This window comes from Gambusia affinis, linkage group LG20, assembly GCF_019740435.1.
Source record: "Gambusia affinis linkage group LG20, SWU_Gaff_1.0, whole genome shotgun sequence".
Lineage (NCBI taxonomy): Eukaryota > Metazoa > Chordata > Actinopteri > Cyprinodontiformes > Poeciliidae > Gambusia > Gambusia affinis.
In genome coordinates, this window is record NC_057887.1 from 1,241,675 (window position 1) to 1,260,056 (window position 18,382).

General features: G+C 38.8%; 1 protein-coding gene across 3 annotated transcripts in view; it reads right to left on the bottom strand.

The window, feature by feature from the left end:
* Nucleotides 1-1,584: 1,584 nt before the first annotated feature.
* Nucleotides 1,585-18,382, bottom strand: part of ryr2a (ryanodine receptor 2a (cardiac)) — a 132,553-nt gene continuing 115,755 nt past the window's right edge. For all 3 annotated transcript variants that reach the window (XM_044102021.1, XM_044102020.1, XM_044102022.1), the window contains 17 exons: nucleotides 18,029-18,235; nucleotides 17,630-17,935; nucleotides 16,112-16,176; nucleotides 15,866-16,016; nucleotides 15,431-15,517; nucleotides 13,535-13,804; nucleotides 13,071-13,201; nucleotides 12,903-12,945; nucleotides 12,686-12,819; nucleotides 12,034-12,094; nucleotides 10,202-10,348; nucleotides 9,258-9,392; nucleotides 7,209-7,365; nucleotides 5,665-5,729; nucleotides 5,376-5,476; nucleotides 4,662-4,713; nucleotides 1,585-4,456 (listed from right to left, as the gene is read on the bottom strand). In XM_044102021.1, coding sequence (XP_043957956.1) covers nucleotides 4,361-4,456; nucleotides 4,662-4,713; nucleotides 5,376-5,476; nucleotides 5,665-5,729; nucleotides 7,209-7,365; nucleotides 9,258-9,392; nucleotides 10,202-10,348; nucleotides 12,034-12,094; nucleotides 12,686-12,819; nucleotides 12,903-12,945; nucleotides 13,071-13,201; nucleotides 13,535-13,804; nucleotides 15,431-15,517; nucleotides 15,866-16,016; nucleotides 16,112-16,176; nucleotides 17,630-17,935; nucleotides 18,029-18,235 — 2,208 coding nt within the window. In that variant the 3' untranslated portion in view covers nucleotides 1,585-4,360. The remainder of the gene's footprint in view (nucleotides 4,457-4,661; nucleotides 4,714-5,375; nucleotides 5,477-5,664; nucleotides 5,730-7,208; nucleotides 7,366-9,257; nucleotides 9,393-10,201; nucleotides 10,349-12,033; nucleotides 12,095-12,685; nucleotides 12,820-12,902; nucleotides 12,946-13,070; nucleotides 13,202-13,534; nucleotides 13,805-15,430; nucleotides 15,518-15,865; nucleotides 16,017-16,111; nucleotides 16,177-17,629; nucleotides 17,936-18,028; nucleotides 18,236-18,382) is intronic.

Below are 18,382 nucleotides of genomic sequence, written 5' to 3' on the forward strand. Positions count from 1 at the left end.
GGTTTCTTTGTATGGAAAAGAAATCGGTAGCACATGTACACACGATTTCTTGTGCTACCGCTGGTTCTACCCCCCAAACCTGCATGTCTTTGGTCATAACTGAAATGTCCATGAATAAAAACATATTTTTTTGCCAGCAACTTCTCTGACAGAGGGGAAGCTTTTCTTCCTCACCAAGCATCAGCTGATCGACTGGAATTTTGTACTGCTTTGAGAAATTCCTGTTTTGCTTGTTTGGTTGCTCATGGAAACACTTACAAAGACTTTTTTTACAGTTTTTTTTTTTTTTTTACATTTCACTCTACTACTGGGGATTATTTCAACTTTGCCTTGAATGTCATTATGGAATTATGTCAGCTCTACTCTTTTGGCTGATTGCAAACAAAACATCTGACAACCGAGACATCTGTACCTCCGAGAAAGAGACAAGTCAGAGCCTTTGTGTTTGTTTTGTTAGCTAGCTCAGCAGGCTGGTGACATTGTTTCTTCGCTGTCAGATAACGTTGGATTTTGTTTGGATCTGTAAATTAGACCCTTATTAATTATATTTTATGTCAGTGTGTAGACGTTTTCTGGATGTCTCATATATTGTTTGTGACATCTCTGGTGTACATTATACAATTGAAAAAGTACATGCTTACTAAGGAGGGACACTATATTATATGAATTTACATCTGAAGATGCTGATGTTTGCTCAGTTTTAGTAAAAAGGTTCATACATATAGGTTGATTAACAATAGACATTTATTTCCATCTTGGTTATGTGGTATTTGTTTGGTCATGTGATGATGTTGATGTTGATGTTGATGATGATAATGATGATGATGATGATGATGATGATGATGATGATGATGATGATGATGATGATGATGATGATGATGACGATGATGATGAAGGATTCTGCAGTTTTTCATTGAAGCAGAGAAGAAGTATCAGCTGTGTGGTCGTTTTCTCACTAATGCCTCAATGATTTTACTCACCTTTACATTCACTGAGGGTCTGTGGCTCAATGGGATCCTGTTCCTCAAGCAAACAGTTTCACTGACACAGTACCAAGTGTTCTTTTTTTGAATTCAGGATTAAAGTGTTGCTACAAAGTGCAGTTGGAATATGTGTAGTAATAAGTAAAGGAAAAAAATAGATAAGGATATAAAGTTGCTACTGAACCAATCCAAAAGAACAAGGAGGAGGCATAGAAATCAGCAGTAAGTTCTCAAGGTTTTATAGTCACCATCAAAGTTGTGTTATCATGTAAAGCACTTTGAACTGCCTCGTTGATGCAATACTATATAGAAATAAACTCGATGTGACTGGTGGCAGGAAGTCTTTAAGAATCTATGCTTTACAAAATGTCTAGAAGTGTGGAAGTTAAAACAAGTTAACTCCTGTAGTTACTCTGCTTGTGAGTGTAAGAGTGTTTCAGTAGTTCAAGTGAAAGCTGTCAACAGTGCATGAGGGAGCATTTCATTGCAAAGTCCATTGTTTTCACACTCGGCTTAATTTCATTTTGTAAATGTCCCAATCTGCAGAAAGAATGGAAAGCACAATCCATCAGCAAAAGCATAAATTATAAATATGCAACAGTTCACAAATGTATAAATAAAGATTTATTTTCCAGACCATGCAATTTCATTTACCCAGTCCCTCTTTTACATTTCCCTTGGTCAAAAGTAGCAATAATTTATTCAAAAGGTCTACATAATGCACTACTGAAAGGCAAACTAAACATGCCTCCTTATGGTAAATATTGAACATATTTACGTTCACATGATCCAAATACTACAAACTGTATTCATGGCATCATTCAGTCTGAGGTGGTACTGCAGGAGTAGAAAAAAAGGCATGACATCAGCGTGGGTTGACAACATGGAAACACACACACACACGCACACACACACACACGGGTTGGCTGCAGATGTGACTGCCACTTTCACCCTTTTTGCTGGTCAGTTAGCAAGGCTAACTATGCATGCAATGTCACTAACCTAAATGTAACCAGTAAACATGGCTCTTCATGGAACAACTCCATCTCCAGTCCTCTAGTGGCCTGTACAGTGAAGCAATTTCAACATATGAACCAAAAGACTAAAATGATTCCATTATCATTTTGAGATCAGACAGAGCTCATAGAAAGACAGAGCTAGCAGAAGCTAGTAAACACTACTTCAAAGCTGAAGTTGCTTCACTGGATCCATCTTTGATTGTTGGAAACCCAGTCTGAGGATTCCCATATTCACTTTAATACCTAAACATTTTTCACCCTTAACGTACACATGGTAGGTGTTCAGACAGCACACTGTTCCTGACAGAGGCAGACCGTAGTGCATTTGGTTTGATGAGGAGAAGAAAACCACCATCACCTGTTCAGTGCAAAGTCACCAGCTTGATTGTTTTCAGTCAAGACAGAAAAAGGACCAATTACTTCCTTCTATGTGCTTCATCTTTAAGGCAAAGTAACATTCAAACAAATGAACATAGAATAAATGAATAAATACATGCATTTATTTAACTGAAATAAACTCTAGCAACAACGTATTGTCCTATCTTGGTTTGCCATTAACAATATACAGACCCTCCAGTACATTCAATGAAGAGGTATTGCTTGAACCAAATCATTATTAAAGATTTCTCTTATAAATTGCATATAGTATGGAAAAGATACACGATGAAATACGATGCTGTATCTTTAAGGGATGCAATGTGTCAAAATACTAGACAGAAAACCTAAAACTAAACTTCTTAAATAATCCTAATGAAAAATTTTATGCAATTTATAGTTGACCTTAAATTGTCTCGGATTCATTAGGCTGCCAAAGTTTCCATGCAATGACTTTATTTCTAAGCATTTTTTGAAAAGAATAACATATTTTGCTGTATTTTATAAGAGCATTACTAAGCATAAAAACAGAAGAATAATTGCTGGATGGGTTTTGTTTCTTTGGAGCGACCTCTGAAACAACACGGCTCCCATCTAAATCTCATTGGATATCCTAATACTGTTGTTCTATTCTGATTTGAATGAAGGTCCAGACCTTTAAAACAGAGGGACATATGGAAGGTGTTCTTCTTAGTAGCTAAAGGGACTGCTTTGTTTTGAGGGATGCATCACTGGATGTTTGAACAGTGAAGATGGTCGGTCCCGGGTCTCAGGCTTCCTGTTACACGGCCTTTCAGGAGACGCTGTCCCGCTGTGATGCCTTCACTACAACAAACCATCAATACTGTCAATAACATCAATTCTTCCTCAGAAAACCAGAAAATCATAAGCATCAGGTCTGCTCTTAGGTTATCCACTAGATAAGCCAAAAATAAACTGTATTTTTAAAGGTGACAGAAACGAGTTCATTTGGTTGTTTGCATGAAAATATATAAATACTGAAACCAGCATCAGCTGAATTTTAAAATTGATTGATCCTCTATCGAAAAGCAAAATAAACATTCCTTATCATGGTATTGTGATGCAATCAGTAACACTAGACAGCACTCTGACTTTAATCCAGCACAGTAAATATGTCCTCTGATATGAATTTTTCTCCGCAGCGTAACAAAAAGAACTGAAGTTTAGAAGCCTCCCAATAAAATCAAATCTGAATGCTGCACCAGCAGCAGGTGGCACCTGTTTATTATAGGCTGGATGAATATATATGTGTGTGGGACTCTCAAATCAGATCAACATTTAAAAGTACTGTCCCATTGGGACAGCTTATTGTGTGAATGAAGAGAAGTCAGCCTTTAAACACTGGCTGGGTATGAACAAACATTTGCAAATTTAATCAACCAGAAGGCTCTGCTTTCATCAGCAGCACCCAGTTTCTCCTCAGACTGCCCTGTGCTTGAATGAAGCGTTCACTCTCTCAGATGTGCAACAGTCGTCACATCAACATTGTTCTGCTGAACATGAATGAATGAGAGAGTGAATTGTGTTGTGTTTTTACCTCCTGGATCTACAGCGAACATGAACATGTGGAACAGTTTTTTGCCCTGATTGGCTTTCAGGCTTTTTCATGTCCTTTTAGTTTTCTTTGCTCTATTTTTTGCATGTTACCGTGTTCTGTACGTAGAATAAAGTGAAACAAACAACAACAAAAAAAAAAGATCACTTGAGATAGAAATCTTGACATGCCATCAGTCACATATGGTACATATTATAATCTTATATTGTTTATGTACAAGAAGCATTCAAACAAAGTGGGTTGAAGGTTAGGTCAGAGTTAACAGGCTGACTGTCTAAATAAGGATGGCTTGAGGAAGGGAAGAACATCTGGATCCGCTTGGACTGACAAGTGGAACAGAGAGGACAGAGTTGTTTGGCTGCTTCTCGGAGAGCAAACAGAGGGCCATGATGAAGGACAGCCTGAGCTCAGTTGAGTTGATCTTCATACTGTTTCCGGAAACAGTCACCAGCAGGAAAAAACTCCCAGCAGCGCTCCTGGTACATCTTCCATACATAAGACTCCTTCAAGAGAAACAGACAGCATGAGAAGGATTGCATATAATTTTAGGACTTTAAAAGGACAATATGTAAGAAAAAAAGAATGTTATCAGAAAATATCCACCATGAAACATATTAGTGCCTACGTGGAATGAACTGGATTGTAAATACTGAGAACAAAATGTCCCTCAGAATGAAAGAAAAGCTGAGTGGAGAGGAACTGCTTTACCTGGCCTGTGTGCTCAGTTTCATCTTTGTTTATCAGATACATCAAAAAAAATCTGAAACACACAAACATTTATTACATGTAACTACAGATAATGGAACGACTTGTGAACAGAGGTAATGGAGTTCATGAGAAAAACCATCACTTCAAACTTAAGGGGGAATGTTACAAAAAACAATTTCCATCAGGTTAAAATGTTATTCCTTCATCAAAAACATACCTAAAGTATTACTTTGATTCTTTCATGCATGTTTAAGAAATCTTCAAATAAAACCTCACTAGCTAAAGCCAATTTAGTCAGTGAGTTTTTTTTATTTTGATACCAAATGCAGCTTACTGATTGGAGGACCAGCCATATAAAAGCTCTACAGAGTTTAACACCGACCACTGTCTCTGAACATAATGAGATTTACAAGTTTTAAACTCCACAAGAAGAAAGAACATGTAGGAGTCACTCTTTGACTTTGCTAAAGGTCACCATCACAATAGAATGAGAACATGTGTTGGTTTTAACATTTCTTTACTAAATGTAAAACCTTTTGACATATTAACACTCTTATACAAATAATCCTAGTTATAAATGCTGCAATTAAACTGTCCATTGAAACTTTGGCAAAGTGCAAGGCATCAATTCAGCTGAAGGGTCCCAAATAGGGTCCAGCTGCTACAACCAACTGGAACAACCAACAAAAGCACAGAGGAGCCTCTTATACTCACAAGTAGTTGGCTAAGTTGTGCTCTTGTAGTGTGTGAGTTTCAAACCCATGTGGTACTGTGTCAAAATACTCATTTCCTATTCCACAGATGAAACATTTGGTCTGCAAGAAAACAAGGACAAAGGTAATAAGTTCTCTCCAACAGTTTCTGATCTTCATCTCTGACATCTGCTAGACGTTAAGCTAAAATTTGCATCTGAATACCAAATAAATAAAGAAGCTGGTAGAATGGTGGAAAATGTACTGGTGACGCAGAGACAAATGTGTTTCTGGTGACTATGTGTCTTCACCTCCATGTCTTCTTTGACTTGTTCCTGCTGGTCTCTCAGTTCACCAAAAGCATCAATGATCAAGCCTAGAATTGGAAAAGAAAAATCAGATTTACCAGGCCAGCAGTCAAAATGTGCTGCTGCGATAGTGCACATCGCTATGCACTATTGCAGCAGCACATTTTGACTTGGTCCTCAATACCTCTGCAGCATTTCAACTCAACAACTAAATCCAGTAGACCACAAACAGCTGTCCTGCACTCAGAAACGTGAATCCAGTGAATTGTTGAATTAATAACAGGGCTGAGTGAATTCAGCAACCCAATCTGTTCCTTTGCAAAGTCCTACATCATATCAGGTTAAGAAGACATCGCACATGCTCAGAAGCTTACTCAGTGAAGTAACTTAAGTGGTACAGCCATTTTTATGAAGGTATTTTTGGTGCAACATGATGATGAATCCTTTTCTCAACAGTGACTGCTGGTTGAGGTTTGTGGGGGACAGAACAGTGAATTCCAATTCCTCATCATTTGCATTCGGCCCAGACAGCATACCTGGGTCCTATATGGGGTATATAGGCAGACCCCATATAGGTCTGCCTATGTACTGCAAACCCATGTAGGGGTTTCCACAAATCTATCTGGTTTGCCCAGTTACAATTTGGAAACCCATGTGGGACCCATATTGTTGCCCTCATTTATCCCATGTGGGGCCCACCTAGGTATGCTGGGTGGGGATTGGCTCTAAATCACACATGCATCATCTGATTTGCACCAAACTCAATGTGACTGACCTCTGTTGACCTCTGAAGAGGCAAATATTGGAATTTGACTCCAGTGTGCCTCCTAGATCATTCAAACAGTTATACTTCTCTGATACATCATCCGATCTGTACCAGATTTTTTGTGCATCATCACAGAGCACTGCTGCACGCATTGGTGTGGACATCCCTGTTGCCCCGCCCACTCAGAGAAGTCCCTGAACATTATTGGGCGACTCCTCCTGCTTCACCCCATGTATGACATAGGACTGAAACCATATCCACTAGCTGCTGATCTCCACACATGATGTGAATCAAAGCTTACAGAAAGTCCTCACCAATCCACCACATAACAGGATAATAGGACTATAACTCCTGTCAGGAAGGTCGGATTTTAGCCAAACTTTTAAGACTTGCCGATGGAGTCGTACCGAACTGGATAGAAGGCTATCTTGAAGATTTGCCAAATGTGCCGCCCAGTGGACAGACATGGGATTGGTGAGAAAGCGATGACAGAGGCGCTTTCTCGCCGCCATGACGCTGGAGTGGCGCCGAGCTGAGAGGGCCACGTGAGGCTACTTGTAGGTCTAATTTGGAGTCACGTTCCACAAAAAAATCTGCTAATTTGACAGTGAAAGTTTTTTGTGCTTTCTTATCTTCGTCAGTATGTGTTGAGTTTTCTTTTACCAAATTATAAGTTATTATGTTCTTGTTCAGTTTTTCTTTTACTTTTGACCTTAGATGAGACAGCTCATCATTCTGAGACATTTTGTACATAGAAACACATATTTGCTGCGTCCCTCACCCTGTATGATGGCCAGCAGGATTACAATAACAAAGAAGAAGAAGGTGATGTCAAAGATGATCCGGTAGATCTCGTACTCATCGCCGGCAGGATCCTCAATTTGGTCACCAATCCCTCCGCCTGCTCGAACGCCCACATACATGTGGAACATGTAACACTGGGCGAGAAATGGAGAGGAAGAAGGTGAAAGAAAAGTGTTTTTTTCTAAAATTGTTTTAGCTGTTTTGATCTGTTTTGATATTTAATCTGCAATATTAACTCTCTTCTGACCTTCAAAGCACAATTCAAAACTCCTCTGTTGAAGTTAGTCTCACTTTCCTTTTGGTTTTGTGTTTTATTATTATTTAATGTTTAGTTTGTGTTTTTAATGTTGTAAACCGTCTTTGGGTATTTGATCAAGAAGCGCCACATAAGGGTTTTCATTATTTAAAGGCACAATGCACATTAATTAACAGTATTACAGTTCATCACTGTAGTGAGGTGTGCAGGCATACAGTAAACAGAAGAAAAATAAGTTTTTGATTTTAATAAAAGGCCAACATTAGTAAACTACTGGCTGACAAAAAAGAGTCAGAACCAATTATTTGTCAGTCAGTTCTGTTAAATATTTAAAAGGAAAAACATAATAAAATAGGAATTTAAGTGACAGCATCTTTGCAAAGTAAGCTAGGAAACACAAGCTTTAGTTAGGAATGTCGTACCAAAAATTAAACTAACAGAACACAAAAACATAAAATGACTAAATATGATTGATAGTGGTACATAAGTAGATGTCAAGAATGTACAAATGACTTGTAAAACGGTCTTGATTAAAGAGTTATATGTCATACTACAGGAAAGAAACTGAAAATATCTGAACCAAAATGAAGAGATCAAACGGAAAATAAGGAAGAAGAAAAAAACAGAGCCATTTTCCTCCAGGCACACGGGAAAAAGAAACAGAACAGGAAGAAAGTGATCACTTCACTCCACTATATAAACTCTGAAACCTGAGGCAAGGGACTACATGACTACAGACTTCCTTTTGTTCATCTCTCTAAGCTTTACAGCTCCTGTCACTTTATTGCGGTTTAATGCTGGCAGAGCTGCCACTATTGGCTCCTTAATAGGAAACCAGTTGCTCCATCAACTGCTACGGGTGGGTGACTAAAACGGATTAGTGTGTGTGTCCCAAAACGTCTGGGTGACACAAGGTTCTTCCTAACTGCAGAAACACAAACAGGCAGATTTCTTTTTATAGTGATCTCTTACACATGGCAGAGAACAGAGAGTTACAGCCTTTATGTCCATAGATACTCATTAAAATACATAATTCTAGGACTTTTATAATCAGAGGACACGATAGCGTAGCAGATTACCAGCTGCAGAACCAAACATGCCTGAACGCTCTGACCCCTGTTTCTCCCACCATAAATGGAGGCCAATGATCCTGTTAAGACAGGCGGTAAGATACTGACTGGTTTCAGTTCCACAGTGGTTCATTGATGAATGAGACAGAAAGCTAGACATCAGTAAAACTTTGCTCCACCAGCTTGTTTTTCTACAGGATTTCATTAACAAATTTGACTTTCAGCACAAGTTCAGACATGATTTCAAGCCATTGGTGCATTCAATCAAAACCTATGTCTTATTGAGATATTTTCAGACCTACTTCATATTTCATTATGCAATTGTAGTTTGGAGAAGTAGTAACTGAAATGTTTTTAGATACACTGTATCATGTCAAACATGACATGATTGTTATTGTATTTTTGCACCAGTTTCCTACAAATTTATTACATGTTCACTAAGGTTATAGTAGCCTACACACTTTGTCATTCAGCAGTTTTTCAACTTTTAGACTAAGTCATGGTCACAACCATCTTTTGTCATTATATTCTTTAAAAAAAACCTTCCATTACTTTAGATTTTCTAACTGATCCACTCCAACATGAAATGCAGGAATTCACTTATATGTCAAAGCAAATGTAAAAGTGACTGCAGTTGCTTGTTTTTATTGAAACTACAACAAATACAACCAATGAAAGTGGAGATATTTATCATACTCACTGTCAACATGTCATCACACTTCATGTCTGGAAGTTCTCCATCTTCACTTTTGTTGTAAAACTTTCTAAAGAAGTTGAAGGCAACCACTGTGTAAAGGTAAACCACCACTGCCAACAGACCAACAGTGAGCACGAGCTGGAAGACAAAAAGGATGAAAACACTACTTTGATGGCCATCAGGGTCAGAACATTTATAATTCCATGATATGGAGATTTTCATTACTGATCAACTCTAACTGAACTGGAACGTCTCTACTGAATCCCTGCATCGGATTGCAAACATATTCATCAGCATCCTGGTATAATGTAGAAAAAACATTCCTCCAAAAGAAAGAGGTTCAGGTGGTATTTTAAAAAAAAATTTGTTTTTATTTTTGCTCATGCTGCTCCCATAAGTTGCCACCCTGGGCAGTTGCCCATGTCCTCCATATCAGAAACCAACAGGAAATGCAGCAAACCTCCTGAGCAGAGAGTCTGCAGTCAGTGTTCTTGTTTCTACAAAACACTATAACCTCCTTTCTAGATGGGAAAATCAATTTTTTCTTGTCACAATGTTTAATATGTTAAGTATTATTGGTTTTTTGAAGAAATTACACTACAGGAACCTATCTATAAATTGACTGAACAAGTTAGGTTTTTTTGTGTGATTTTCTTGAAAACATATGAAGCGTGGTAACTAATTCATATTCATTCATTGTGAGTCACTTGACTCCAAGGGAAGTTTAAAATTTCCTTTACAAATATAACCCAAACTATTAAAACTAAGCTGAAAATAGCCTAAACTGAGTTAACTATAAGCTAAGCAAAAGGTTAAAACAAATAACATGTACATTATGTTGAGACATTTTATTATAGTATTTTACAAAACATAATTAACTTCTATGGTCTTTTTAGCCTTTATATTAACAAACGTGTTACACACAAAAACTCACACATCCTGCTTACCTGTTTGCCATTATGTGTGACTGAAGAGAGGATGGTCCGCAGGGTCTTGAAGCCCATAGCAATGTCCAGCAGATGGGCAGCAAAGAAGAAGTTGTTATAGTGACCCAGGATGGACATGGTCATGTACCAGGCCAGATACAGGAAGGACTGCAACGAGGGGACAGCACCATGGTTACGGACTGATGCAGGAACCACACTTATGTCATGATACAGTATTTATAAACAATATGAAAGGAGTCCTGGATAAAAAGTTTTGGAATTAAACTTATGCTTGTTCTTTCACTTTTCTATGAGTTTCAAACATTAGAACTAACCTCAGTTAAAATGTTTATTATAGATTCACTTTTTCTTCAGGCACGTCCTGTGTTACAAAACGTTTTGCTTAGTAATGCTAAGCAAAATTGAAATGAAAAAGGCCAATTTCTGTCAAAACTGAAGTGCTTAAATTAAGTACAATTATATAGATATGTAGATAATGACTGAATATATCTGATTGGGCTGCACAATGGCGCAGTTGGTAGAGCTGTTGCCTTGCAGCAAGAAGGTCCTGGGTTCGATTCCCAGCCCGGGGTCTTTCTGCATGGAGTTTGCATGTTCTCCCTGTGCATGGTGGGTTCTTTCTGGGTTCTCCGGCTTCCTCCCACAGTCCAAAAACATGACTGTCAGGTTAATTGGGCTCTCTAAATTCTCCCTAGGTGTGAGTGTGTGTGTGAGTGGTTGTGTGTCCTGTTTGTCTCTGTGTTGCCTTGCGACAGACTGGCAACCTGTCCAGGGTGACCCCACCTCTTACCCGGAATGTAGCTGGAGATAGACACCAGCAACCCTCCTGACCCCATTAGGGACAAGGGTGAACAGAAAATGGATGGATGGATGGATATCTGATAGGACTGAACTAACTATATACTGAACAAAGATGTACAAAAATATGTTATGCCAAATATTGTTGCCTTGTAGAGTTAACAACTGTAACTCATTTAATTGTAACTGCATTTGCTGACATTTTATTGTACAAAAGTAATATTTCTCTTAATTTATGTATAATTTTTAATCCAAGTTGCTGCCAGTGAGCATTAGTCAGTGAGTTGTTTTTTACGCTGCACATGGGTGGTGCATGTCCATGTGTGATCAGATGAAATGAGAAACAACTGGGCAATCCTTGGACTGGGGACAAGAAAAGGCCACCCCAAAATGTTAAATTTTCTCACAAGTCATAATTGCTCAGATGTCACAAGTTATTCCAGAGCATGCCATTGGCATGTTGAATACAGAGACGTCCACCAGAGCAGTAGCTGCACGGCTCAATGTCCATTACTGGTCCACAGGCTGTTTAAGAGTTGGTTTCCAAAAGACTGGCTCTACTGCATCCTTGTTGGCCACATGTGACCACGCCAGAACATGATAGCCACATCAGGCTCGTCCATCTGCGAGATCAGCTAAGATCAGTGACACACACAGCTGATGAGACTATTGGTCTGCACAACAGACGCATCACACCTCAGACTGACCGTAACCGCCTACGGGAAGCCAACTGGGTCAAAATCAAATTACTCAGCCTGACCCCTATCATGTTCAAAGGACTGTCAATCCACTACAAATGAATGCTATCAATGCTGATATGAAGATCACTAATTACTGAAAATATAGTTTGAGTTTCTCTATGTATTGTGTAACCCAAATGTTCATAAAACTCATATTTGACATGGGGAGTTTATATTTTTGTTCAGTGTATTCCTGGATATTAAAATAAATCTAATATTGTGAAAAGCATCTAAAAACCCACACTGGGTTTTAAATGTTGAGACGCTGTCTCTTTGTGCTGCTGGAATACTTACATTATCAGTAAAAACAACCCCAAGCTTCCAGATCTGATACTTCACATCGATGGAGTTGAGCCTGTTAGGAGGCAAGACAAGGTTGGCTGTTCTTCATATCCATAAAAAATAATCAAGTAATTTATGTATTAAAATGTGAAATTTATGGGCAATACTGTGCTTGAATCTCTCACTAGTAGCTTCAGTATGTACCATTCTAAGGAAGATAGTAAGGGAATGTGTTTCTTCTGTTTTTTTTTTCTGTAATATTCAAATGTTCAATAAAGAAATTGATGGAAAAAAAAATGAAATCATTGGACTGATGCCAATAACATTTATGATAAGAGCTTCATCCTTAAAGTGTCTGTAAAACTTTTCAAACATGGCTTCTAGTTTATTCAAAACTCCAGATCATGACATCCCAGGTTATTATGTAATATTAGAATGACCTGCCAGCATTTTATGCAAGTAGGAATTCTTCAAAAATCAATTGTATTACAATCAGTACAAATGACAGAAAGTACATTTTCCTGTTTAAAGAATGTTGAATTGTAGAGTCATTGGTTTGCTGAAGCAAGAAAAGCTTGAAACCTCCAGACAACATCATGTTAATTATTCATCAATATTTAGCCTTCCTTTTCCTGCTCTTAAAAGGACACATACACACACTTACACAGCGGCCAGTGAACTGTCTTTCCTGGGTTTTCTTTTCTTGTGAGCATCACTGAAGTCCAGAGCAGCCTTGTCCAACCCCAGCAGCTCACTGATGCGGTCATGGCCATAAAACTCCCCGTACTTATCCATCACCTGCACAAGGTAAAAGACTGTATGAAAAAATGTCCAAAATTAATTCAGTTAAACATCACATCTTTGTGAACTCCTTTGCCTACCTTCCTCTTGACAAACTTATCCCAGTAGTTGTTGGGGAAGGATCTGAAAGGACAATGTTTTTATTGGAAGTGAAGAGAAGAGTAAGTGGTAAAAAAAGAAAAGAAAAAGATGAATGCATATTAACAGATATTTTCTGGTTCCTTTTGGTTCTGTTCTGATCCACTCACTGTGTGTTGATCACAAGTCTGTCCCACTGTCCTTTAATGTCGTCCTCAGATGGTTGCTCGGTGATGTAAAGACCATCAAATTCAAGCTTCCTGGCCACTTCCTTTTCACGTTTGAAGATTACCAGTGGAACCTACATGACCCGCACACAGCAGTACAGGACGGCTATGTTTAAATGACTGAAATATCACTAAATTACTCAATGCAATCTGCTGGGTTTCCTTACACAGAAACATTTTAAACTACTTGGAGTAATTAACTGAGCATACTGTACTGTTTGATAACTGGGATCAGTTATAATCTGTGTGATTGAGTAGGAATGATGTTTTTGTAAATTGCCTGGAGATGACATTGCTTGTGAACTGGTGCTATAGAAATAAACTGAATTGAAATATACTGTTAACATGAGGAAACCCAAACCAAACAAAGCATTTTTTTGCTGTGGTTTGTAATTTGCCAATCTTACCTTCAGACAATAATATCCGATAATGCAGAAGAAAGAAATGACGGTGTGGAGAACAGCCAGGATCCGCAACATGGGCTCCATGTATCCGCTGCTTTCCTCCAGAACAAAACGCACTGAGACCGGCTTCAGGGGCTCGCCCGTCTCATCCGACAACCGGTCGTTCGATTCCAGCCTTTCTCGAAGCAGTGGATCCCACTGGACACTGCTGTCTGCATGGCTGCTGGTGTGAACAGCTTCCTTCTTTTCCACCAAGGATGAAGAAGTAGAAACCTGGCAGGAACATGTTAACTAGCTTTTTTCAAAACAAAGCAGCAACAACAAAAAAAGACATTAAAAAAAGAGAAGGAGAATACTGTTTCCTTTTCAGGAGAGCTCTACAAGAAAACCATACTAGATTGTATGGTTTACAATCTGATAACTGCTTCAAACAACCGTCTGCTTAGACATTTTACATGTGGATAACAAAGTACTAAACCTAACCCAACAGTTTTGTGTAGTAATGCTGCCTTTTAAAGCATTCTGTAACACTGATACTCTTTATCTTTGGCTTGATTTTCTGACCTCTGAACCACAACCCATGACACCTAACCCCTGACCCAGGCTTCTATCCATGTCAGATGTTTGCAGATCATTTATTATCACTCGCAACTATTCAAAGCTTTTTTTACGGAGCCCTCCAGGGGAAATGGAATTTTTTTTTGTTTTGCTTCCCCTCGCAATACTGTACTGATCAGTTCATGCAGCATAATTGAATACTGTAAGCCTTTCTTATGGTGGCCGCCGTACTTTCTGCTTTAATACAAGGTTATGTAAGCTTTTTCCATGAATGTTAATATCTTGTTGTGAAATATCTGAAGTTTTATATCTTTCTTTTTGATATAAAGGCACCAAAAACCTATGATATAAACAGAAACTTTCCATAAGTAGGAAAGAAATAAAAATACATCCTAATTCTCATTATTTTTGAGTTATTATTGTGGGGTAATCAGTCATCTGACAGTTTTGATTGTGTCTCTGTTGTGCTGGTTGTCTGAATGGTTTAAAGGGCTGCTTTCATGTTCACTTCCATCTCAATCTTAACAGACATAAACATGCAGTGAATAAATCGATTTTCAATCAGTTTTATGCTCCAAAGACTTAATAATAATAAACGTGATTTATTATTATAAAACATGGCAAACTAATTATGGTAAAGGGCCGCACTGGGTCAACTCGGGGAATCTCATCTGTCCGTGTACGTCAAACCACTTCTTTCTTCTGTCACAATTATCGATTTATTCCATTTTGATCATCATGTTCCAAACTTTGCAAGGACTGACCGCCCCACTCATTCGTTTCCTCATACACACAAAGCCAGCAGGCCAGTAACCTTCCCATTCATACTTGATGACAGCCACGCCTACATCGACACGCCCACCGCCCAGGTGTCAAAGTCGCCTGCTCCTGTCATATCAATAATTACTTATTTCATTCATACGGCTCTTACAGAGCCTCGGTGAAAATGTGTTTATTATTATTAATTGTTCGGTGCAAAACACTGATTGAAAATCGATTTTATTTTACTGCATGTTTATGTCTGTTAAGGCTAAGATGGAATGGCACTGAAAGCAACCCTTTAGACAACCAGCACAACAGAGACACAATCAAAACTGTCAGATGACTGATTACCCCACGATAATAACTTAGAAAGTCCAAATAGTTTGGCTGTATTTTTATTTCTTTTTTACTTACAGAACATTTCTGCCCAATGTTATTTTTGGGTTAGGTTTAAAACTGAGGTGTAAACTGAGTTAGAGTTAGACTGTAGAAATCAATGATAGATGAATGGAAGTTATTGCAAAGTCATTGTGAAGATACGTGTGTGTGTGTTGGTTACCATACCCAGTTCCCTGTTACCTTATAGAATAGAAGTATAAAATTAATTGCAAATGCAACAAACAGGGCCAGCATCCTCATGTTGTAGAAGTTTCTGGCAAAGTAGTTCTGTAGGGATAACAGGGAGACAACGGCAGATTGTTGATTCTGGAACAGATTTCTAACATGCTTCACATCATCTGATCTACTGACTGAATAAAAACATTCTAGACCTTACATGAAAGTATTTCTGCTTTCGTCAGAAAGACCAGAAAGTGAAGGACAGGGACGGGACAGGATGGGATGGGACAAGACATGAAAGGACGGGACGGGACAGAACAGGACGGGACGGGATAGGACAGAACAGGGCAGGATGGGACGGGACAGGACAAGATAGGACGGGACAAGATGGAACAAGACAGGATAAGACACGATGGGACGGGACGGGACATGACATAACAGAAGTGTTGGTGATACCAGCAGTTTCCTCTGGTAGGCCAGGATTTTCTTCAGGACGGCAGACTCCTGCAGGTCTGGTTCATCAGACTTTGAGTTGTGATGCTTTCTCACTTTTGATTTCATCTTCTCATTCTTCACTTGTTTCTCTTGTTTCACCACATGTTCCTCTCTAAAATCATGAAGCATGCTTAAGGCTTTATGTTGAGTGTCCATATTCATCTATTTCTCTCTTTTTTTTATGATGGAATAAAGTCTTATACTTACTCTGACAGTTTTTCAGGTTCAGCTTCTGGTATTTCTTCCTTCTTTTCAGAGGGTCCACTCTTTGACTAAAGGAGAAAACATGATTAGAAAATATGCATAGTTGTTATTCAGCATGAGTCTGGACCTACATAAGTCAGTCATACAAGGTCTTATGAAAGTGTTCACACCCCTTTATGTTTTCCTACATTTGTCACGTTGAATCTACAGTATGTTCTTTTGTCCTTATTAATACAACAACATATCTCAGTGAATAAATGTATGGTTTTAATTTTATTAAACAAAAATTGGAAATGTGCGATTAAGTTCTAGAGAAACATCCCAAACTTTGAGTGTCTCTCAGAGTGCTGTTCAGTCCATCATGTTTTACATGGTAAGAGGCCCACAGCGGCTCTGGAGGAGCTGGAGTGAACTATGGCTCAGATGGCACAATTACACAAATCAGGCTTTTATGAAATAGTGGAACAATAAACAATGAAAGGTAAAGTTGGGTTTGCCTGTTGCCTTCAGAAAATAAGGTCAGACGAGAACAGAATTAAACGTTTTAGCATTCATGCAGAATGCTACAGTTGAACCTGAAATTAGTCATACCCCAGGCAGACTGAGATATGAAATTATCTTTTAATTTGACCAACATGTTTCCTTTGACCAAGAAACATGTTGGTTTCCTGGTCTCAGAGTGACCCACACTCTGAAACCTGTGGGTTTAGAACATGTTCTGTGTTACCTATTCTATAAGGTAACAGGGAACCTTATAGAACCCCCAGAATCTGACAAAGAATCTATGGAAGGAGCTAAAGATTAGGGTGATGAACAGGAGGCCATCACTCTAAACTGTCTGAAAACAGGTGCCTGCCACACTTTTCAGATTCCAATTTTAAAAAATAAAAGATGCGTCATCTTCCTTTTCTGGTCACACTTCTACCTCAGCACTAATATTTTCTTTATTTTACATGACCGCAGACTTTATCAGGTGCTTTAACACAATCAGGATTTTATAACAGAGGAGCATCAGCCTCATTGTTTTCACTCTGTCACTACTAAAGTAATGCATAAGGTTCCTGGAGCACCATTTTGACTTTATGGATGCTGAATAAAAAAGTGCAGTGAGTTAAAGTGTTTGTAGTTCCACACGTTGGCTAAACGAATCATTTCTAGTCTGTATTTCAGACTCCTTTAGCTTTACAGTGACAAATACATTAATTATGGGAAAGACAGCAGTGGTTCTAGCGATACAGCCATTATAAAATACAGTTTATATGAGCAAAGACAGCAAGAGATAATAAGTCAGCTATAAATGACATAACGGATATATCTTTTAAATCACTCTAGACAAAGAGTGATAAATGAACAAGAAGTAGTTGATGTTTGGAGTATTGAATTTAGTTCTGAAGGTTTAGATGCTGAACTATAAACATGAACTGATTGATACTTGAGCTTAGAACAAGTTCAGAGTGATCCCTGCACAGATGAATATACGTACACAAAGAATAAACCCAAAGTAGAAAACGTTTCATTCACCTGGTGTCTTTGTCTTAGTTCTGGCTGTGGAGCAGGAGGGGCAGCTGAGGGGGGCACTGGGGAGTTGAGGAGCTCTGTGAGGGTAGCGTTGGGGTTATGGGGGGTGATTTTGTACTGTCCCCCCTCTCTTCTCAAGTCAAGACCAAAAATGTCCGACAACAGCTCAGTTTCACTGGTATTAACTGCTAGATCAGCCAGATCCTCCTTCGGGGAGCTGCGCTCAGACAGCCTCTTCTCTCTCTCATCTCCTTCACCGCGGACTTCATCCTGGGTGGGGTCAGGCATGGTGGCCAGCAGTTCTGACACCTGTGGATGGAGACAATTCTTTATGAATAGCTGATGTAGAATCTAAATAGTTCTTTCTTCAACCATTTTTACATCTATTTTTAAATAAATAACCTTGACAGCTCTGGCTCCCTCTACTAAATTCCCTCCCATGAAGGTATTGTAGAAGATTCTGCAAAATCCTCGAGCCACACTGAAGGTCACATGGAGGAGACCCAGCAGCACTGACCAGTAGAAAGACACCAGAGTGGTCACCAGGTCTTTCAGTGTCATGTTCTTGATCTTCTTCATTTGTTTCTTTAGACTCTTCATTGACAACACCTGAAGCAAAGAACAAAACCAAAGCTCAGGTCACCAAACACTCTGCTGTACATCACTGTGCTCCTGGAGGTGGACTTTGATCTGAACTTCAGAGCCACATGAAGACCATTACAAAGCCAGCCTTCTATCACCTGAAGAATATTTCAT